General features: G+C 41.4%; 1 protein-coding gene across 7 annotated transcripts in view; it reads left to right on the forward strand.

Annotated features, from left to right (window-relative positions):
• The window catches only part of si:ch211-251j10.3 (uncharacterized protein LOC799483 homolog), a 69,784-nt gene extending 47,700 nt beyond the window's left edge, over positions 1 to 22,084 (forward strand). For 4 of the 7 annotated variants that reach the window (XM_039802754.1, XM_039802753.1, XM_039802752.1 and 1 more), the window contains exons 2-18: positions 1,178 to 1,482; positions 2,380 to 2,454; positions 3,643 to 3,893; positions 4,274 to 4,398; positions 5,781 to 5,996; positions 6,649 to 6,752; positions 6,887 to 6,971; positions 10,164 to 10,241; positions 11,990 to 12,076; positions 12,551 to 12,583; positions 12,701 to 12,822; positions 13,784 to 13,879; positions 14,062 to 14,314; positions 15,094 to 15,168; positions 16,909 to 17,175; positions 19,584 to 19,698; positions 21,250 to 22,084. In XM_039802754.1, coding sequence (XP_039658688.1) covers positions 1,178 to 1,482; positions 2,380 to 2,454; positions 3,643 to 3,893; positions 4,274 to 4,398; positions 5,781 to 5,996; positions 6,649 to 6,752; positions 6,887 to 6,971; positions 10,164 to 10,241; positions 11,990 to 12,076; positions 12,551 to 12,583; positions 12,701 to 12,822; positions 13,784 to 13,879; positions 14,062 to 14,314; positions 15,094 to 15,168; positions 16,909 to 17,175; positions 19,584 to 19,698; positions 21,250 to 21,425 — 2,463 coding nt within the window. In that variant the 3' untranslated portion in view covers positions 21,426 to 22,084. The remainder of the gene's footprint in view (positions 1 to 1,177; positions 1,483 to 2,379; positions 2,455 to 3,642; positions 3,894 to 4,273; positions 4,399 to 5,780; positions 5,997 to 6,648; positions 6,753 to 6,886; positions 6,972 to 10,163; positions 10,242 to 11,989; positions 12,077 to 12,550; positions 12,584 to 12,700; positions 12,823 to 13,783; positions 13,880 to 14,061; positions 14,315 to 15,093; positions 15,169 to 16,908; positions 17,176 to 19,583; positions 19,699 to 21,249) is intronic. The other 3 variants (XM_039802755.1, XM_039802750.1, XM_039802751.1) reach the window with 3 other exon arrangements.
• The last annotated feature ends 506 nt before the right edge of the window (positions 22,085 to 22,590 follow it).

The raw sequence follows: 22,590 nt of genomic DNA on the forward strand, positions 1-22,590 counted from the left end.
ATCTATAAAATGAAAGAAAATAGTGACAAATGTCCATCTCAGTTTCTCAGAGTTTAACATCTTTAAATGTCTTGTTTTGTCCAAAATCCAAAATATATTCAGTTTACAATGATATAAAACATCCTCACTTTGGAGGAGTTGTTATTTTGCTTAAAGAAAATCACTTAATTGATTAGATTAGAATAGATCTTTATTGTCGTTGTGGTCAACAACGAAACAGTTTAGCAGCTCTCAATATGACAGTTAAATCACAGACAAACAGAAATATAAAATGTAATTAGTTAAATAGAAAATAACTAAATAAACAATTTAAATAATATCTAACAATCAAGATGAATAAACACGATGAGGTGGCACTATATACATAATGTTATTGATTGTTATTAATGTTATTGGTTATCAAAATAGTTGCAAAATGATGTTCTGTTAATCAGCTAATTGATTAATCGACTAATTGTTGCAGCTCCACTTCAGAGCTGTGTCTTAAAGTAAAGGATCAGGAATGATCTGGTTTCAGCCCTAAGCTGCCAGAAGTCACTCAGCTTTTTGTAACCCATTGATTAGTTTCTGTTGTGTAACTTTCAGCAGCGCTAATGCAGGTCACATGCATGACGCGTTGTTGACAGCCGTGATGATGAATGAAGCCATCTCTGTCAACATCTGTGTATTTTTCATATTCAGGAGAAGACAACAACAAAATGCAGTGATGGTGACAAGCTCTCATTCACGCAACAAGCGGCTTGTGTTAATTCCCTGTTTGGGAATATACAGGCTGCAGCTTGTATTGTAGTGCCAGTTATCCAGTAAGCTCTGTTTAGTAACAAGCTATTGTTTGTTTGTGCACGGCCACGCACATGATTCACTAAGTGTGACTCAGAGAGGGAGACAGACCAAAAAGAAGAGCGCCGGGTCACACAGATGCTCATAATTAAAGGCTTTCGTCCCGAAATAAGATGTTGGACATTTTTAACTCGACGTTTGGCACGGTGACGGTCTTTTCTCTGTCTTTAACTCCCTCTAATCTGCTCAAAGCAGATATTTGAATAGCTTATTACAACACGAAATCCACCATAACTTGTAGCACATAATTTAAGAACATAACTGAAAGAAAAGCTAATATCTTGAGGTCGTTATTTGGAGTAAAATGTCTTACTTTCCGTCTTCTTCTGTCTTGTAGAGCTCGACGCAGGAGATTGGCGAGGAGGCCGAGGACGACGCCATCTTCACCATCACGCTAAGGAAGGTGCAGCTTCACCAGTCGGCCAGTAAGGGGCAGCGATGGCTGGGCGTGGAGACGGACTCGGCCCTGAGCCTTTACGAGACCTGCAAGGTGCGGACCATTAAGGCCGGCACGCTGGAGAGGCTGGTGGAGTACATGGTGTCAGCGTTCAGGGGCAAAGACTCCACCTACGTCACCATCTTCCTCTGCACCTACCGCTCCTTCGCCAGCACCAAGCAGGTGCTGGATCTCCTGCTCAACAGGTACAGTGATGGCAGATGACACACCTGTCTGTGCACCAGTGGTTCTCTGCCCCTGGGGACATGTATTTCTTGAGTTTTTGTACATGTGACAAAACAAAAACAGTACAACAAGGCACATAACATAAAACAGAAAGGAGACCAAGGATCAAATATAGTCGCTGTAGTAGCCACAGTCATGAATCTGTACATCCATAGGTGTATGCTTACACGAAATACATACAGCAGTTGTTTATCTCAACACCGTGTAGCACAGATGGCACACTACAGACATTAGGAGTAAGTTATCTTATTTGGACTTACCGGTATTATTTATTTTATCACTCTAACCATCCACATCCATATTGTTATTCTCAAGGAAAACTTTTCAAGCCTATTTTTTGTTGTGTAACTTATCTTTTCTAAAGCTAAGTAAAAAGTAATTCCTCTCAACCACTGCGGTGTGCCACAAGGTGTGTGTGAGTTCCATGAGCAAGCAGTGCATCGTTTGGCTTCTAAAAAAACAAATATTCAGTAGAGATCTAACTTTGTAGGGGACCTTTCTTGAGTTTTACCTCTTCAGCCCTCTGAAAATCTTTCAAAAGGACACAATCTGAGAAAAGAAAATCTTCCTATTTATTGTGTAGGGGTCACAAGACAAAAAAAGGTTGGGTACTAATGCCAAAAATGAACAGAAAATGCTTGATGAAATGACAAACTTAACATCATCCCCAACAATAAATATTTGACGTTTTTATTCTTGAAAAGTCAGAACTGTTATTTCATATTCCACCGTGCTTTATATTCTGTTAGATGTTTTAATGTTTTTGTTAACTTTGATATAAAATCAAATTAATTTTTATCAGAATTTAAATGTTTCGTTTTCATCAACTTGATTGAACAACTTGTTTGTGTTTTTAGGTATGCCAAGCTCCAAAACGTCCCCGCAGCCACAGCACACAGAGTCTCCCAGGACGACAGCACCGAGCTGAGAAAGTGAGTCTGCTGCCGAGCTGCCAACATTCATCACTGAGTCCATTCACAGCACCGAGCCTCGTCCCACAAGGGCTATCCGCAGAGTTTGAAGCTCTGGCTGATTATTTTTCTTTGAGAGACACCGGTCAGAATGTTTCTGTGGCCGTTTGATAAAACACAGTTCATGAGCTGATAAATATACAGTAAATCACAAATACTTAAGCTTTTACAGCCCTTCGGAGCTTCAGTTTTACTAAAACCACCAAAAGACCATTAGCATTATTAGCATCCCTTGTTGAAACCACAGGACTTATGTCTTGCTGTCATTTGAGCAGTATTAGCATATCTCTCCGAAGCCAAGGGTTATATGTAGCTGTTGTCTTTATAACGTCGTTCACAAACGACACAACAATTAAAAAAAAAAAAGATAAAAAAAATATCTATGGTTCTAAAAACCAATATCTTTAATAAAAGCGATGTGATGTCATCCTCAAGTGTTAACATTGTCTACCAAATTTTCAAACAGCAGATATTACATGTTGAAATGTCTTTTATTTGTAGACACAAAAATTATGCTTTTTTACGAGACAAAGAAGTGCAAAAAAAACTCTGGAAGATGTACTTCAGTAAAAGTAACAATAATACACTGCTGCTGTTGCAAGTAAAAGCCCTGCATTCAAAACTTTACTGAAGTAAAAGTACAGAAGTATTAACATCAAAAAATAAAAGTACTCATTATGCAGAATGGCCCATTTCAGAATAATATATAACACATTATTGGATTAGAATTTTTGATGCACTTTAGTGTTGCCGCTGGTAAAGGTAGAGCTCATATTAATTACTTAATCTTAATGTCATCATAATGTATTAGTTGATTTATATTTAGCATTATCTCAATCTGCAAAGAAACTAAAGTTGCCAGATAGATGTAGTGGAGTAGAAGTATAAAGTATCTCAAAATATTACTTAAATACAGTACTTGTTATGTTTCATTCACCACTGATTTTTGAAAACGGCTTATGTTAGAATATCTCATTATTAATTTAATATGTATTAATGAAAACAAAATTGTTGCTTGTTAGCAGGACACTTAAAACTTTTAGTATTTGACTGTAAATGCTAATAATCTCCGAAATGGCTTGTTGGCATTGCTGATGCCTTTTTATTTTCTTTATTGTATACTTTCATGTTATTATTAATGTGTTGCAGCACTGTTTCGTCCATCCTGGGCGCTTGGCTGGACCAGTACTCTGAGGACTTCTGGAGCCCTCCGAACTACGACTGTCTGCACCAGCTCATGTCCTACCTCCACCGCCACTTCCCCGGCTCGGACCTGGAGCGCCGCGCCCGCAACCTGCTGGCCCACTTTCACCGCCGACAGCAGTGTGAGCCTGATCCTGATGGTATGAAGGCAGGACAGGAGAGGGACAACAACAGGGCAGGGACTCCAGAAAAAGGGGGTCAGAGAAAAATGCTAGATTTGTTTTGTCTTTCGCAAGTGCAAACAATTTGTCTCCATGTACAGCTGCGCATTTCATGTAGCCGTCGATACACTGTCCGTTCACATGTTGTAATACTTCGTCGTTGTAAAGAACAGTCTGGTTGTAAAGAACAGTCTGGTTGTAAAGAACAGTCTGGTTGTAAAGAACAGTCTGGTTGTACGAGTGATAAGGACTCGTTGGCAGTCGCTGTCAGCACACATGAGATTGAGCACTGAGATTTCCAAATCCAAACAAACATGAATGCCAAAGAAAGGATGAGAAACAGAAGAACTGCGTTTATGTTGAGCTCAGGTTGAGGCAGTGTTGTGAAAAAAATATATATTTTTGTATCTCTTCAGGGGAACACATCGGCTGCCCTTTTGCTACGCAGGAAGAGAGCGGCTTTGAGGACGAGCTTCCTGCTTTCAGTTTCCTGTCGTTTGACCCCATCATGGTGGCAGAGCAGTTCACGCTCATGGACGCGGTGAGGATGTTTCCCTTTCCCTTATCAACAGATTTAGTCTCTTTCAACCTCTGTTCACATCCACAGTCATTCATCTCTAGAGTTCCCCAGACAGTCTGGGATTCAAATCAGTAAAAGGTTTTTAGGTTCTGCAACTAGTTTAGGAGTAATTAATTTTATTTTTGATTAATCTGCCAGTTATATCTTTGAATAATCAGTAAATCGATTTAGTCCATAAAACGTCAGAATTTCAACTTCAGATGTCTTTTTTTTTTTGGACCGACTAACTAGTCTTAAACACAAAGCTATTCAGTTTACGCATATATTCTGGGCGTTTAAAGGAGCTATAGTGTTCATCGATATCCGGTCATCTATTCTTTTAGAGTCAGCTGCCAAGCAGCTTTTTAAACAACCCAATTCTTGTTCCTTGAATCCACCACAAAGGAGAGTATATCCATAAAGTTGCGGGGAGACAGAGGGAAATTAAATTGTTCAGAATCCATGCAACAGAGACAAATACACTGTATCTTCCCTTTCAGTATGAGTCAAGCTGCCAAAAACCCTGGATGATTCTTCATCTCCCACAAAGCAACCAATAGCATCTTTTTGTGAGCCCCCCTTTGTCCACATCTTTTAAAATCCTCTCCAATGCCTCCAAATCTTCTCCATAGCCACAGAAAACATTATATATCTTCATCTCAAACAACTGTTTTTACATTCTAATTAATACTTCTTATTAAAGTAAACTGGCATTTCTGTGTGTAATTACCCTTTTAAAAAAAAAACTCTGCTTGAAACCACAATGCAAAATTACGAGTTTGGTCATTAAAGGGGAACTGTGCAGTTTTTTTTAGCTTAATTTACCTCAACTGAACAGCTTCGGAGTCACTGGAATGGTTATATGACTTTTTTCGGGTTGAATGGTGGTCGTCTCGCTCCCCCCTAGCGCCTGTGAGCGGAAAAACCGCCCTTGCAACTTTCGGCTGGCGAGCCGCCGGCCTCAGCGTCAGGAAGTATCGCGTGATATCAGGTCTCGCGATGTAACGAATTGCTTCACGGCACTGCATACATACACGCCGCTACACGCCCCCGTCCAGGAACAGGCTAGCACAAGAACAAGGTAGTGATGGAGTTTTTCACACTATCGTCATGGCTGAGCCGGCAAAAAAGAAGCAGAAAGCTCGGAAAGCATTGTCGGAGGAACAGAGAAAGAGGAAAAGGCAGACTGACCGAGCGAAGAGTCAGACACAAGTAAACATAGGAGCTGCCAAATATCTATTCCGAAGCTGTAGGGGGAGCTCTATAGAGAAAACTGCCAGCAAAAAGCAAAGAAATGGCCAAAACTGCATAGCGCCCCTTTAAAGTATCATTTTTAAACACTGTATTCATATCTCTCTGTCCAGGATCTGTTTAAGAAGGTGGTGCCATACCACTGCCTGGGGGGGATCTGGTCTCAGCGGGACAAGAAGGGGAAGGAGCACCTGGCTCCCACCATCAGAGCCACTGTGGCCCAGTTCAACTCCGTCACCAACTGTGTCATCACCACCTGCCTGAGCAACCCTGCGCTGAAGCCCAACCAGAGAGCCAGGCTGCTGGAGAGGTGGATAGACGTGGCCCGGGTGAGTTTAAATGAAAGAAATTATTTTAAAGGAATGTTTTAGATCAGGGGGTCTTTTTAAGGCTAAGGACCTCTGAGCTGAAAGAGAGACGGAGCAGGGAGCCCCTACTAATATTGAATAAAATTGAGTTGCAAATTAAACTGGGCCTACAATAACGTGTAGGGCGGCCTAAAGCCTTTACACATACCTTTTTATGGTGCATACAATACTAAGGTATTACAATATATACACTACAATATACATATTCATATATTTATACATCATGTTTTAATGTTAAACATACATAGCACAGTGAATCCTTACGTAAGTTTAATTGTGGATGGCTACCTTACCTATAGGCCAGTAAAGCCTGTCTCAATAAAATAAAATCACAAATAGGCAGATTTCTCTTTGCTATTAGTATGTTGGGCCCATTTTTATGTATATTTTAGGACATATTTTACCTTTTGGAATTTTTTTAATTTTTTTAATTTAAACAATAACTTGGTTGCCCCCCTGCAGTAACTCCGAGGACCCCCTAAGGGTCCCGGACACCCTGTTGAAGATCCCTGTTTTAGATCTTTTAAGTTCTCTGGTAGCTATGCAGACAGAAAGGAACTGGAGAAATTGTTGAATGGGTTTCTAATTGTATGATTGTTTGCGTTGTGTTCAGGAGTGTCGGATCCTGAAGAACTTCTCCTCGTTGCGAGCCATCCTCTCCGCCCTGCAGTGCAACGCCATCCACCGCCTGAAGAGGACCTGGGAGGAAGTGTCAAGGTTGATTTTCTCGTCTTTGGTTAACAACAGTTGCATATATGCACAAATCTAATTTTATTTAAGGCAGAGGGGGCTGTCGGGGGGTGTTGGTTGGTTGGTTTTTCGTGCACTGACAGCTCTGCGTCTGTTCACAGGGAGAGTTTCCGCACCTTCCGCGAGCTTTCCGAGATCTTCTCAGACGACAACAACTACTCCCTCAGCCGAGAGCTGCTGGTGAAGGTGGGTCGCAGCTTCTCAACCGCACACACACAGAAACAAGCAGCACATATGTCCCCTTTAATAGTGACTTTAAATATAAAAGAATATATCAAACATATGTTGTAGCTCATCAAAACAGCATAATGTGATTTTTTTTTTTTTTTTTTTTCTATTGAAAATGCATGTAATAAAAAACAGTTTCACTTACATACTACTTTTTAGATTTTAAAACCATCTCTGCTGGACTACAGTTAAGAGATTTAGCTCACTAAAATGAACGTCGTTCTACTTTTTGGTCATCATATTCACACTACACATTATTTTCTTTTAAAGCATTGATACTGACAACCACATGACATGCAATGTTATGTATTGATATTTTAGTATGTGTTTTAAAATATCATAATTGGAGCTGAAGCAATTCATTTTTGAGCAAAAAATCTTCTCAGATGTGGTGGTCTCTTTGGTCGTACTAAACTGAATATCTTTAAGGTTTTAGACTGTTGAATAGAAAAATAAAGCAATATGAAAACACGATCATGCCTTCTGGGAAACTGAGGGGCATTTTCACATTTTTATGACATTTATAAGCCATACGATTACTTGATTAATTGAAACAAAATAATCTACAGTTTTATCCATAATGAAAATAATCAAATAATTTGTGTTTGTCAGTATCACCCAGTGCTAATTCCCAACAGTTTCTCATTTGAATTTCCAGAAAAAGTATTATACAGGATCAGTATTAAACTATAAAATTACATAGATCGTGATAATAGATAGCTTGTTTATCTGATCTTCTTAGCCAGAGTGACTTAAAATCTGTACAATAGAAGACTCATAGGTATAGTTTCACTAATATTGCAAGAAACCTGCAGTAACGAGTTCAATGATCGGATTAGACTGAACAGCCTTACAGTAGAAATAACGTAATACGAATGATGATTGCATGATGAGATAGAGGAGCTGCAGAAAATAAATTAACAACACATAGACAGGCAGAAGTAAAAAGTCTCTCTGTTTGTCTCTAATCAGACATACTGTACCAATCAATGAATCAATCTGTGTGAGTTATATAAGGTGTTTGCATGGCATCTGAACAGAGAGCAGCAGGATGTATGGCTTGGTGACCCGTCCCATCGGTGGACTTCCTCATGTCTGTTTCATAACAGCTGCAGAGGAACATCAGAGACAGAAACATCCTGCAAGGGAGGAACACATTGTATCGTGTTCATTTGGATCACAGTATCCATACATATTACTCATCATGTCCTCGGTGGGCTCCGTGCAGCTGTCAGATTGCTGTCATCATTAATCTGATTTATGGAGCTTAACTGAGAGAGGCGTTGGCACCTTCTCGTACTGACGCATGCGATACAAGGACAGCAGGAGCTGAGAAATGGGACAGAAAATGAAGCCGCAAATTCTACATGTTCCATATCCTGCTGTAGTCATAAGTACAACTTTAACACCAACAAAACATCACAAAAGATTAACGTGATAAATATTTTCAGGTAGGCTTAATTACCACAATTTACGTTAAAATTCTAACTTCTTATCTGATTCATAACTCAGTCAAATCTGAACACAAAGACCTGATACGCATATTTTTAGGTTCAGAGTGACTTACAGCTTTCAGAGATATCATTATTGCATTGTCCGTCGTAATTAAACGTCCACAAACCTCGGCTTAGAAAGCATGGAAAAAAGAGGGTAACTGCAGAACTTGCCTGAGTATCATCACGTTTTTAAGTTTTCTTCAGTATCAAAGTAATCCAGTGATAGTTGTGTGTAAATCCTTGGGAACACTGCAAACAGGAGCTGCTAATAGCTAACTCGTCTTACGTTTAATGATGCAGATTTCCCAAAATGTAAACAAATATAAGCTAAAGAAACATTAAGGTAAACTGACGTTACATCAACATTATACTTCCTGTTTACGTCCCCCAAAGCCCTCAAATTATGGGATTTGTAGTTCCAAAACTTGGAGCATGATTATGCCCCAAACAGAAGTAAGACACAGAAAAGTAATAGGAGTTAACTTTATCATGGTGTCTCCTATTTGTTGTGGCCTAAGAGCCGCATCATAACAGTATCCATTAATATGAACTTTTTATCTATTTTATGTTATCAATATGTTTGTCAGGAATTGAATTGACTAGATTAGCTAAAACCAGACAGTTCTCTTTCGTTATTATATCTAAAAACTGTGTATCACAGTAACTATCAGAAATAAGATAGAAAAGTAGGCCCAGCGGTTCCTTTTGAAGACCTGCACTTTTAAAATGGGTCACAAATGTATTGTTTCATGGTAAAAAATAAACTACAGTGTGTGTGTGTGTGTGTGTGTGTGTGTTCATGTTAATTAAGGAACATGACACCCTGTGCAACAGAGTGGCTCATTGATGTTGTTTGTAACAATGGAGCTCTATAGCACAAAGGAAGAAGATATATCAGTCATTGATGCACACACAATACTTAGTAGATACATTCACTGTTGGTTCGGGACTTTTCATGGGATTTGTTGAGATTAAGGACAATACAGAATATGACTACTGTGTACTGCTATGTAGTAGTTTGCTGACGGAACAGTGAGTGAACACTCGGGGCTTCCTCAGAGGGAACCCCCGCTGATGTCAAGAGGAGGAGGAAACCTTTGGCAGGTGTAGATAACAGCTCTGATCTGATGTCTTTGTGAAAGAGCACCTCGGGGCGTCGCCTCTCTCACTCTATCTGCTCAGGCCAGGCTGCGTTCACTTGACTGCGTCAGCTCGAGTTACAGAAGGCTGCAGAAGGCCTCTGAGCCTTACATCACTCTGAGGAATGTGACTGGGAGGTGGATTCACCCCCCAGTTTCTGCAACAAGGAGAAATGTTTTGAAGAACAGTCAGCATGAAAATATGCTCACATTCATGTTCATTTTTATTGCTTTGTATTGACAGAATTTACTTTTTACACACCTGAAAACCAAACTAATTCTTTTCCCCATCCACTTTCATGTACTTTTAGGGCCATAAAAAGTAGTTAAGAAGTACAATGTATATATTTACATTTAATACTTCAGCACATTAAACGTTTGCAACAATTCCCTTTTTAAAACTTTTGGACATTTTAGAATCATGAAGGGAGGTCGCCACTCGATAACCCCCTAGACCTGAACGCTGAGCCTCTCTAACATCCAGCTCAAACATACTCTCTGTTGTCATTCTGCAGGAGGGGACCTCCAAGTTCGCCACTTTGGAAATCAACCCTAAACGAGCTCAGCGGAGACACCAGCAGCAAAGAGACCTGGTGAGTCCACAAAATAAAACAACAGACAACATCTCAGTGTTACTGCTTCACATTGTTGCACTCACACATTCAGCCTGGACCGCGGCCTCGCCACACTGAACAATGAGCAGCATCAATTTTGTGCCAACAGCCTCATCTAGTGGCAAGTAAAGTCACTGCAGTTTCTCCAGGAGAAAGAGAGTAAGGGCCCTTTTTTAACGATCTAAACGCACAGCGTTAAGCACGTGGCGCAGGTGCGTTTAGGGCGTGTCCAAATCCACTTTTGCTACTTTAACAGCAGAAAAAAGGGTCCGTACACCAGGCACATGGTTCAAAAGGGTTGTACTTAGTGTCTTAATTAATCATAGGTGTGTTTTGGGCGTAACATGCAATAAACCAATCAGAGTGTCATCTCCCATTCCCTTTAAAAGCCAGGCGCGTTTGTACCTCTGTGCATTGCTGTTATGATTGAGGATTTGCTGAGCAGGAAGGAGAGATTTTCAGGAGAAGAAACTGATCTGCTCGTGTGTGAAGTGAAAGTTAGCGAGCAGATCATATCATAATGCTATTTCACATTGTAATATTTATATTTTTATTTCTTTTGCATGTTTGTGTGCTGCTGCGCGTCCCTGTGTGTGTAACAAGCATAGTGTAAGCTCGGTGTGCACGAGCCTAGGCACATTTTACTAATTTGCTGTTAAAATAACAATGAAATGCTGCGTGGCATAAATAAAAATTGAATTGCGTCATTGACTTCAGACCAGGTTTTTGTTGGTCAATGGCTCCACTGCCTCAAGATAGCAATACGCCAAGAATGCACCTGAGCACACCTCCGTGTAAGACCAGCACACCCATGGGCGCACAGATGGGCGCAGGTGCATTTGCTATTTAAATGACGTGGGTGCTGGACGGGAAATTGACAACTGCGTCGGTCTTAAACTAGCAAAGATACTTGCGTCGAGCTTTGCGCTGCGCTGCGCCGGGTGCATTTAGGCTGATATTTAGGCTGTTATTTTTGGTATAAAACTCATACAGTGTTTTGACAGTTAGCTGATAGAGTAATTGAAAAAAACTACATTGATAGAGTAAGGAAATCCGCAAATCAGCCTATAACAGACTATAACAATGGAAATTACAATACGATTCGAAAGATAGATAGATTTTATTGATCCCACAATGGGGAAATTCAAATGTCACGGCAGCTCAATGCAGCACAACAAATAACAAAAATACACATTAAATATGAATAGAAGAATAAATAATAAAGAATAAAAATAGGAAATAAATAAGAAGAGAGTAATAACGGTAATATGTACACTATAAACACTTCTTGTATTTACAGGTGAGGAGAATATATATACAGATGAATATGAGTTGGCATATTGCACAGGTCACAGTAAGATGTACAGAGTAATAAAGCACATATAGATTCATACCCTAGTGATGAAATCCACAGGGAGCATCTGAAACAAGAGACAAATTAAACTTATCATCTAAAAATGAACAAGTCACATGTAACATTAACAAGCAACAAGCTGCATCAGGCAAGCTTGTTTGGTAAAAAATATGCTGCCGGTATCAGGAAAAATGACAAAATGACCTGCAAAATCTGACTTTTACAACGAGCATTTCTGTGCCTCTCTAACTTGAATAATCCTTGAAGAAAGTGTTTTTGTACCCTTTACATTAAACGGGTGTTTTCTCGCTCAGCCTCCATGTTTTTATTTTTTTTTACCGCCACTGATGGTCCCTCTGTCCTCTGTGAACAGGGAGTGATGCAGGGGACAATTCCTTACCTGGGGACCTTCCTGACAGACCTGGTGATGATGGACACTGCCATGAAGGATTACACCGAGGTCAGACACCTGACGTGTGATATTACTGTGATCAGGGCTGGGTATCATTCAAAAATGTTCAATACCGGTACCAATACCAATACCGTGATTCTGATACCGGCTCCTGAATTATACTTTTTATTTCTTTTACAGCTCCTACTACGTGAGCCCCGTCTCTGTGTAACATAGTTTTCCTGCCTGCCTCTACGATGTGTAATGTTAGACAGCCAATCACAGACATTATTAGATCTTGGTAGAATGACGCTGCATGCTTATTGGCTCACTGACGAGGATGATATTTACTCCTTAGGGATTGAACTTTGGTATTGAATGAGGAGGCATTTTTCGATACTCAATACTTTACAGACAATTGGTCGGTGCCTAAAAAGTATTGAATTCGGTACCCAGCCCTAACTGTGATACATTTTGGGTTTTTTTACCTCCTTTTTCATTTTCACATTTCACATTTTTAGTTGTTTTATCTCTGTTTTTCAGGGTGGTCTGATCAACTTTGAGAAGAGAAGAAAGGTGAGTTCCATGTTCTTGTTCGGTTATAAAGACTGTAAAAACCTAATGGAAGAAGAAGAAAAAAAACATTTCTACCAGCTCAGACAAACAGATAAAAACTCTGCTTTCTACCTGCAGGAGTTTGAGGTGATCGCTCAGATCAAACTGCTCCAGTTGGCCTCCAACAACTACAGTTTTACTCAGGACAGCCACTTCAGGGAGTGGTTCGCAGGCGTGGAGAAACTCAGCGAGGCAGAGAGGTCAGTCGCTCTGTTTCTCCCTCTGTCCCAACAATGTGTGTCCCCCTCAGGCAAGAATAATTGAATCAGGATTAGATAAAAGCTTACTACGTATGTGAGGTGTTGAAGGATTCTAATTAATGGGGCGAAATTATTTATAATCCAGTTGTTCACTCCCCTCCAACACTCTCTGTATAGTGTACAGTCCTCCTTGCCCTCATCTTTCCACCCACCATCTTTCATTTTTGTGTGCAAATTGCAGGATTAATTAGGTTTAGGTTTTGGATGTATTTCTGTTTTTGGTGATGGGATAGGATTTTGGGGGGGGGGGGTGCAGTGATGCAAACCCTGACATCCAGTGGGTAGACATTCAATATGTGCTCCATTTTCACTCTTAAGAATAAAACATGTGTGTATGTTGGTGGAAATGGTTATTACAGTATGGGAAGGGTGCCTAGTCCTTGTAGGTTTCAGTAATCTTGAGTGGATTTTCCCAGCTATTGAGAAGTTGAAGAGCTGAGACACTTGGTGCTGCACATAAACAACAGAGCACTTATAGAGCAAAATAAGATGCTAGTGGTCAGGGGGAGGCAGCGAGCACTTTAAAATGACTGGGGGGAGAAAAAAAACACTGCTGTCAAGACGATAACACAAAGGGGAAAGATGCGTGTTAGATTCATACACTGGTGGTGAAATCCACTGGGAGCATCGGAAACAAATATTCATCATCTAAAATAATACAAGACAAAGTAATAAAGCTGCACCAGGCAAGTTTGTTAGGTAAATTATGCAGCTGGTATCAGGAAAAAATGGCAAAATGCAGCAGAAAAGCACTCAGGGTTGTGTTTACTGATAATATCAGTGCAGGATTTCTGGGATGAATTGGCAGGACGGCTGGGAACAACACGGTCGCCCTCGTCTCATCTTTGAGTTGAGTTCAGATTGACATTGTCATCATTGTTCTGACTTCCTGTTCCTGCAGCTACAATCTGTCCTGTGAGATCGAGCCTCTGTCAGAGTCGGCCAGCAACACGCTCCGAGCCAAGAAGAACGGAGGAATCATGAAGCGCTGGAGCGAGTAAGTGACAGCGTTGATCAAAACTGAGTGTTACGAGAGAGAGAGACAGTTATTTTTTATTATACATACATACCCTGTGTCCAAATATGTAACTACAGCCAAATCATTGCAAGAGGATTTTTCTCTAGCATCACGACTGTTTTAAAACTCTTCCTTCTGTTATTTTTTTTTTCCGTGTCCAGCCGGCAGTTGACGGAGGCCGGCTGCAGCGGCGGCCCAGGCTCTCATTCAAAGTCCTTCGACCACTCGCACTGCAGACCGTACCAAGGAGGTGGGGGGGACAGCGGCGACGCTCTCAGTGTCACCTCCGTCAGCTCTAGTGGTTCAGACCTGGAGGATGTGAACGCCAGCTTCCTGTCCGATTCTCCGGAGGGACACGAGAGAAAGGTGAGGAAGAAAGACGGGATAGAGAAGTCACTGCAGACATGTACCAAAGTAAGTTTCTTTTCCAGTGGTGGAATGTAACAAAGTATTCAAGTACTGTACTCAAGTACAAATTTGAGGTACTTGTACTTTACTTGAGTATTTTCTTTTCATGCCATTTTCTTCTTCTACATCACTACGTTTATCTGACAACTTTAGTTAGTTTACTAATTATTTTTTGCCAACAAAGCACATAAAGAGTTTATAAAATATTTTTTGTTATAGATTAAAACCACCCAACTGTTTATACAAGTACAACGGGACATTTTTATACTTTTAATACCTTAACTACATTTTCATGATTATATTTTTACTGATGTAACATTTTCAATGCAGAACTTTTACTTTTACTTGTTTACTTAAAGCTGGGATAGGTGGTTTATTTTTATTTAATAACCTTTCAGCATATTGTAATTCAAGTGGTATGAAAGAAAACTAGACTTTTGCACCTCCTCTTGGCTCTGTTTTCAGGCTTTAGATAATCTAGCCCGTGACGGGAGACTTTGGCCAATCACAGGTCATTTCAGAGAGAGAGCGCGTTCCTATTGGCTGTTCTCCAAACGCAGATGAAAGTTCTGCTAAGCCACAAGCGCACTGCTGCAGATAATATAGGACTGAACTGTGGGATAAGAGAGACTTTACTGTCATGCCTCCCCAAGCTTTATTGATTAACCTGTGCAGTTCAATGTTGGCTTTATATAGGACATCACCTCCCAGCAGCCTGTTATGTGCTTGTGTTGCATGTTCACCTGTGTGGCTGTTTCGGTGACATAGTCTCTATCTTTCTTTAGACGTCGACTCCTTCAGTGAAACTAACCGTCTCTGCCTTGGGGAGAGAAGCTTCGGCAGCAGATACAACGTCAACGGTAACTAGTTTATCTTTTTTTATCTGCAATTATTTTTTAACTATAATAATAAACACTGTCAAAAATATTCTTCATCCAAAATATCTTAAAGTGCTCATATTATGCTCATTTGCAGGTTCATAATTGTATTTGGAGGTTGTACCAGAATAGGTTTATGTGGTTTAATTTTCAGAAAACACCATATATTTGTTGTACTACACATTGCTGCAGCTCCTCTTTTCACCCTGTGTGTTGAGCTCTCTGTTTTTTTGTGAGACATCTCACTTCTGTTCCATCTTTGTTGGGAGTTGCACATCCGCTTACTGCGCATGTGCGACTCCCAACAAAGGTGGTACTGCTAGCCAGTCAGAAGAAGAGTATGAGGGTGTGCCACCCATGCAGCTAGGCGAGCATTATAACGTGTGTTACAAAGTGACCACGTTTGCCACGGAAGTAAAGGCTGGACTACAATAGAGCTGTTTGGAGCAGTTGGTGAACAGTGTTTTCTCTGGAAGATGGTAAGTCCCTTTGGGGTGGACTTTGGGCTTTTTCACTTTGTAAACCTAAACGTTCACAAAAAGATATATAACACAATAAAGGAAAGGGGAAAAGCCAAAAAGCATAATATGAGCACTTTAATAACTACTGGATGGATGAATAGATTGCCATTACATTTTTTAAAGAGATTTATGGTCGAGAGAGGATGAATCCAAATTACTTTGGTGATTTCATCTAGAGCCACTAGCAAGTCAAAGAGTGCAATTATAAGCAAGAATACTGAACTAAACTGAACTTATTGGTTCTTCTCAAATATCATCTTTTGTTATTGTGTTTCTGTTTAATACAATTGTAAATGTAATTTCCTCGGTCTGACACGAACCAGTAATTTAGAGACATCACCTTTGAGCTCTGTGAAGTTTTGATGTCAATTCTTTACTATTTTCTGACATTTCACAGCCTAAATGATTCATCTATTAAAGGGATTGATACCCCAGCAGTTTAGTTTTTACATAAAGTTTGGAGAGAGATTAAGTAAAGAGTGGTCAAAAATTAAGCAGCAGAGGCTGAGACATTCTGACTTTAATCCCTAGTATGGTTGAAGCTCGAAAAACACTGGATCCTACAATTCCCATAATCCAACTCAATCTCATTAGATCTGGTAAATACTGATAAAGGCCCACATCTTTTAAACTCCACACCTACAGTTTGTGACAGACTTATCACAGGCTAAGTAGATCTTGATATGTTAAATTGGTGGGGTACTCCTTACATCCAAAAGGTAACAGATTAAGATTAATCGATAATGAAAGTAGTCGTGTCCTATGGTCCCGTGATAAGGTCCAGGAATTTTGGGCCGGGATATATGATAACCTACGTATGTCGGATTGCAGGGACCCAGGTTCCATTCAGCCCAAGATTATTTGTTTTGGGAGATGGGTCAATCCAAAACGGGATGGATAAGCACATAAGAAGCTGGGTCCAGATTAGCTTAATGATAGCCAGACATTATTTTAAGAGGATGGAAGAATGAAGGGGTGCCGTCAATCCAGGAGTGGGCTTGTGAGATGGCTAGGGTGGCGGTTTTTTAAAGAAATGTCTATAAAAAGTTTACCAGATTGTAAACAGGATGGGGATTTTGTTGATTTGTTGATGTTGTGAGTTGTAAGTTTTATATGTGGTTAAAGAATAAAAAATTGTTAATCACAAAGATATTGAAAGCAGTAAACGTCCTGACCACCTCCGCTCTGCTCTGCTGTTCAGTTCTGGGAGTGCACGTCTCTGTCGTCTCTGGACGCCTCTGGGACGGGCTCCAGCTCCGGTTCAGCCTCGGGCTCCAGCAGCGCCTCCTCCTCCTCCGTCTCCTCCTCCACGCCGCTGTCCGCCTCCCGCTCACACAAACGCTCAGTGTCTGCGGTGTCCAACTACTCGACTCTGTCGCTGCCGCTGTACAACCAGCAGGTGGACGACTGCTGCATCATCAGGGTCAGCCTGGACGTGGAGAACGGCAACATGTACAAGAGCATCCTGGTGAGTTAACTACAGCTTTCTGTTCGTAAAAGAATAATTTTTTCATCTTTTATATCGTGTTAGTTTCAGAGCAATAATCCTAATTAGCAAATGGTAGGATGATATGTGTTTAGGAGTGGCTGGTTAGCTCAGTTGATAGACCAGGTGCACATACAGTGCCTTGCGAAAGTATTCGGCCCCCTTGAACGTTTCGACCTTTTGCCACATTTCAGGCCTCAAACATAAAGATATAAAACTGTAATTTTTTGTGAAGAATCAACAACAAGTGGGTCCCAATTATGAAGTGGAACGAAATTCAATGGCTATTTCAAACTTTTTTAACAAATAAAAAACTGAAAAAGTGGGCGTGCAAAATTATTCAGCCCCTTTACTTTCAGTGCAGCAAAACTCTCTCAGAAGTTCAGTGAGGATCTCTGAATGATCCAATGTTGACCTAAATGACTAATGATGATAAATAGAATCCAGCTGTGTGTAATCAAGTCTCCGTATAAATGCACCTGCTCTGTGATAGTCTCAGAGGTCCGTGTAAAGCGCAGAGAGCATCATGAAGAACAAGGAACACACCAGGCAGGTCCGAGATACTGTTGTGGAGAAGTTTAAAGCCGGATTTGGATACAAAAAGATTTCCCAAGCTTTAAACATCCCAAGGAGCACTGTGCAAGCAATAATATTGAAATGGAAGGAGTATCAGACCACTACAAATCTACGAAGACCCGGCCGTCCCTCTAAACTTTCAGCTCATACAATGAGAAGACTGATCAGAGATGCAGCCAAGAGGCCCATGATCACTCTGGATGAACTGCAGAGATCTACAGCTGAGGTGGGAGACTCTGTCCATAGGACAACAATCAGTCGTATACTGCACAAATCTGGCCTTTATGGAAGAGTGGCAAGAAGAAAGCCATTTCTTAAAGATATCCATAAAAAGTGTCGTTTAAAGTTTGCCAAAAGCCACCTGGGAGACACACCAAACATGTGGAAGAAGGTGCTGTGGTCAGATGAAACCAAAATCAAACTTTTTGGCAACAATGCAAAACGTTATGTTTGGCGTAAAAGCAACACAGCTCATCACCCTGAACACACCATCCCCACTGTCAAACATGGTGGTGGCAGCATCATGGTTTGGGCCTGCTTTTCTTCAGCAGGCACAGGGAAGATGGTTAAAATTGATGGGAAGATGGATGGAGCCAAATACAGGACCATTCTGGAAGAAAACCTGATGGAGTCTGCAAAAGACCTGAGACTGGGACGGAGATTTGTCTTCCAACAAGACAATGATCCAAAACATAAAGCAAAATCTACAATGGAATGGTTCACAAATAAACATATCCAGGTGTTAGAATGGCCAAGTCAAAGTCCAGACCTGAATCCAATCGAGAATCTGTGGAAAGAACTGAAAACTGCTGTTCACAAACCCTCTCCATCCAACCTCACTGAGCTCGAGCTGTTTTGCAAGGAGGAATGGGCAAAAATGTCAGTCTCTCGATGTGCAAAACTGATAGAGACATACCCCAAGCGACTTACAGCTGTAATCGCAGCAAAAGGTGGCGCTACAAAGTATTAACTTAAGGGGGCTGAATAATTTTGCACGCCCAATATTTTAGTTTTTTATTTGTTTAAAAGGTTTGAAATATCCAATAAATTTCGTTCCACTTCATGATTGTGTCCCACTTGTTGTTGATTCTTCACAAAAAATTACAGTTTTATATCTTTATGTTTGAGGCCTGAAATGTGGCAAAAGGTCGAAAAGTTCAAGGGGGCCGAATACTTTCGCAAGGCACTGTATATAGAGGTTTATTTCTCAACGCACAAGGTCCAGCGTTTGAGTCCAACCTATGACAGTTTTCCAAAAAAATGATCTATAAAAAAATAAAATAATAGTGTGTGCTTAGCAAAACCAAGATGTCATTTAGACGAAAACAGAATTAGCTCACGGAAACTTCCGTTTTCTGGTCACATAATAGGTTGTAAAAAAGATTTGAAGAATTTACTCAACTATTAGAAGATAATTAGAAAAAGAAAACACCCAAAATATAATCTCATAAACTAAATTGTTTTTTATTTGCCATGGTCCAAGTTTAAAAGTTTTTAACAAAGCGCAGCAACCCGTTGATGCCGCTGTCGCTGCTACGTCACCCGGATCGTTGGTCTGATTGGTTGAAGGACTATCCAATTGCAGCCAGAGGCATTTGAGCGGCGTCCGTTGGTGACGCCCCTTTGGAAATGGGCTGTGAATGACCCTTCCCCAGACCCACTCTCAGTTACAACTGAGAAGGGTCTGGTGTCAGCCAGGCTAAAGAAACGTAGCATCACCATGGCAACTCAAGGCATTGTTGTGGATAGATTACATACAGGTAGTTTGACTTTGACAAAGATACCAGTCCTTGATGTCGGTCTGTTTGATTCAGGTGACGAGTCAAGACAAGACTCCAGTCGTCATCAGGAAGGCGATGATCAAACACAACCTGGAGCGAGAGAAGACCGAGGAATACGAGCTGATGCAGAAAATCTCTGAGGACAAAGGTAAAACACTAAAAAACACTCACATTGAGACTGTGTAGCGTACCCTTTGGAACGAGTTACTGTGTCATCAAGAGGTCAAACAGAACAGGACAAAGTGGTACAGCAGCCACAGTGCAAATGGAGGGCAAAAAAGAAGCTGTCAGGTCTACTGATGATCTTATTGTGTAGGTCAGGGGTCTTCAAGGTTTTTAAGGCTAAGGATCCCTGAGCTGAAAGAGAGACGGAGCAGGGACCCCCTACTAATATTGAATAAAATTGAGTTGCAAATTAAACTGGGCCTACAATAACGTGTAGGGCGGCCTAATGCCTTTACACATTCCTTTTTATGGTGCATACAATACGAAGGTATTAAAATATATACAATACAATATACATTCATATATTTATACATCATGTTTTAATGTTAAACATACATGTAGCACAGTGAACCCTTAAGTTTAATTGTGGATGGCTACCTTACCTACAGGCCAGTAAAGCCTGTCATCAATGTTGTGTAAATAAAATAAAATCACAAATAGGCAGATTTGTCTTTGCTATTAATATGTTGGGCCCATGTTTATGTACATATATTTTCAGACATATTTTACCTTTTGGCTTTTTTTGTTTTTTAAATAATTAAACAGTAACTTGGTGGCCCTCCTGCAGTAACACTGAGGACCCACTAACAGCGAAAATACACCGGGCGCGTTAAGAGCCCGCGTAGCGTAGATATGTGCCTGATCCCGCACCTGGCCATTCATACTGGAAGTGTATTCCTACACACTGGTCACAAAATGATCCTTCTCTTCTTCTCTCTCTCTCTCTCTCTCTCTCTCTCTCTCTCTCTCTCTCTCTCTCGCTCTCTCTGATAGAAAGTGACAGGATGAGTGGGGGAAAACTGGTAATTGTAGCCTGTGTGTGTGTGTGTGTGTGTGTGTGTGTGTGTGTGTGTGTGTGTGTGTGTGTGTGTGTGTGTGTGTGTGTGTGACTCTCTCTGTCTGCCCGTCGGTCTCTCTCTCTCCGTGTGCCTGATCGCGTGTCTCGCTGTGAGAAGTCAAGACAGCCCAAATCACCATGAACCTAGCTGTTTTATTTTGAAATGTTTTTATTTTAGTCAAGTATCCGGCAGCTCTGTGGTCTTCCTGTATGGGATTACCTGCCTTGACACAGTAGCTCGCGTCTCGCGCGAGAAATAGAGGAGACGCCAAAATGATTGCTGCAACGTGCGGGCCGACGTGGACGCTACCCGGCCGGTATGAACGGACAGATTGGATAACATGGACGCCGAAATAAAAATAGCTGCGCTACACAGCTATACGCGACGCTTATGCGTGTTTTCACTGTAAGGGTCCCGGACCCCCTGTTGAAGATCCCTGGAGTAGATTAAACAAATAGTCAAATAAGAATAATCTTTTGTGGGGTCGCCATGCATACTGTAGCCTATCGCCGCATTGATGCTGAACATATATCTGGAAGAATAAATCATAATGTTCTTTTTTATTTAAATGAATTGTCACAAGAGACGTATACCTGATTTGTTTAGACTGACTTTTCTCTTGTCTCGTTCTGCAGAGCTCCGGATCCCGGACAACGCTAACGTTTTCTACGCCATGAACTCCACTGCCAACTACGACTTTGTGCTGAAGAAGCGCGGCTTGGCCCGGCCGATGCGGGCCAAGAACGTGGCCAGCTCCACACTTCCTCGCATGAAACAGAAGGGACTGAAAATCGCCAAAGGGATTTTCTGAGGAGAAAACTTACCACTTCCTGCCTCCCCTACCAACCCCCTTATCCCTCTCTGGTCTCCACTCCTCAGAAGAAACATTTGTGTTCGGGTCTGTATGGAGGGGGGGGAAACTAACCTCAAGTATCTGACTTTTGGTTTGGACAAAGACTGAGACGCCAGAGGAGATAAATGACCAAGTAACCTTTTCTGCGGATTAGCAGAAAGCAGAGGAGCACCTTAGCACTTAGGAAGAGCTGTCGCGTCACCAGGACCCTCCGAGGACTTTAAAAAGGCAAAGTGTGTCGCGGGAAAACGCCCAGATAGAAGCTGTTTCCACCAAGGCTGCAAGTTCATGACAACAGAAGGACACATTTGTGGGAGCAGCGGCGTTGGTATGGGGGCGCCGCGGCCCGGTGGCTGAACCGGTCGAACTCTCCGCCAGCCTCCGCTCGCTCCGAAATGTCACGAAACTTGTTGTGTCGGCTCATGGAGACGCAGATCCATTTCATTTCCTGGTCCATTACTTTTTCTTTTTTTTTTGTTTACAACTGTTTACATCTTAACTCGGTCAGCTCTTAAAGATTTTTGTTCAAGCCTCTTTGCACCTTCGATGAAACTAATTTTTAAAACGCCAGATTTCCTCCTTGGCAGCATTCATCCCCGTACTTCAGCCTTCATGCCCCCTCCTGGCATGGAGTGTACATACAAGAACAATACGAAGCCGCAGCGAGTAAACGCAGATGTGTGCAACAGTTGGGTGTCCCGAATGTGTTACGATTTTTTTTTCAGGGAACTTTTGCTGCGAGCGTACCGCCGCCTTCACCTTCTGGCCCCCCCCGGGGGTCCTGATGTCGACAGTGTTTCTGGGACGGCGAGCACTGAACTCTCCGCTCCGCGGACGCTGGGACTCATTTCAACATTTTAACACCAGCGGCGCTGATGTGGACGGATCTGAACTCTTTAAGCTTCTGAACGCTGCCATGTTATTACAAAAAAAAAACAACACAAAAGGTCAAGTAGCCTGAAAAGGAAACATGGTGTCAAAACGCAGTGGGCACAGCCATGAATCACATGCCACTGTTTTCTTTTCTTTTTTTTATGAATGAATCGTAACCACTACACGGCGAAGGATGTGGCGGTCCTTTCTGATAGCACTTGACCGGGACACAAAACGTTCCTGAGGGAAG

This window comes from Perca fluviatilis, chromosome 6 (genome assembly GCF_010015445.1).
Source record: "Perca fluviatilis chromosome 6, GENO_Pfluv_1.0, whole genome shotgun sequence".
NCBI classification, from domain to species: domain Eukaryota; kingdom Metazoa; phylum Chordata; class Actinopteri; order Perciformes; family Percidae; genus Perca; species Perca fluviatilis.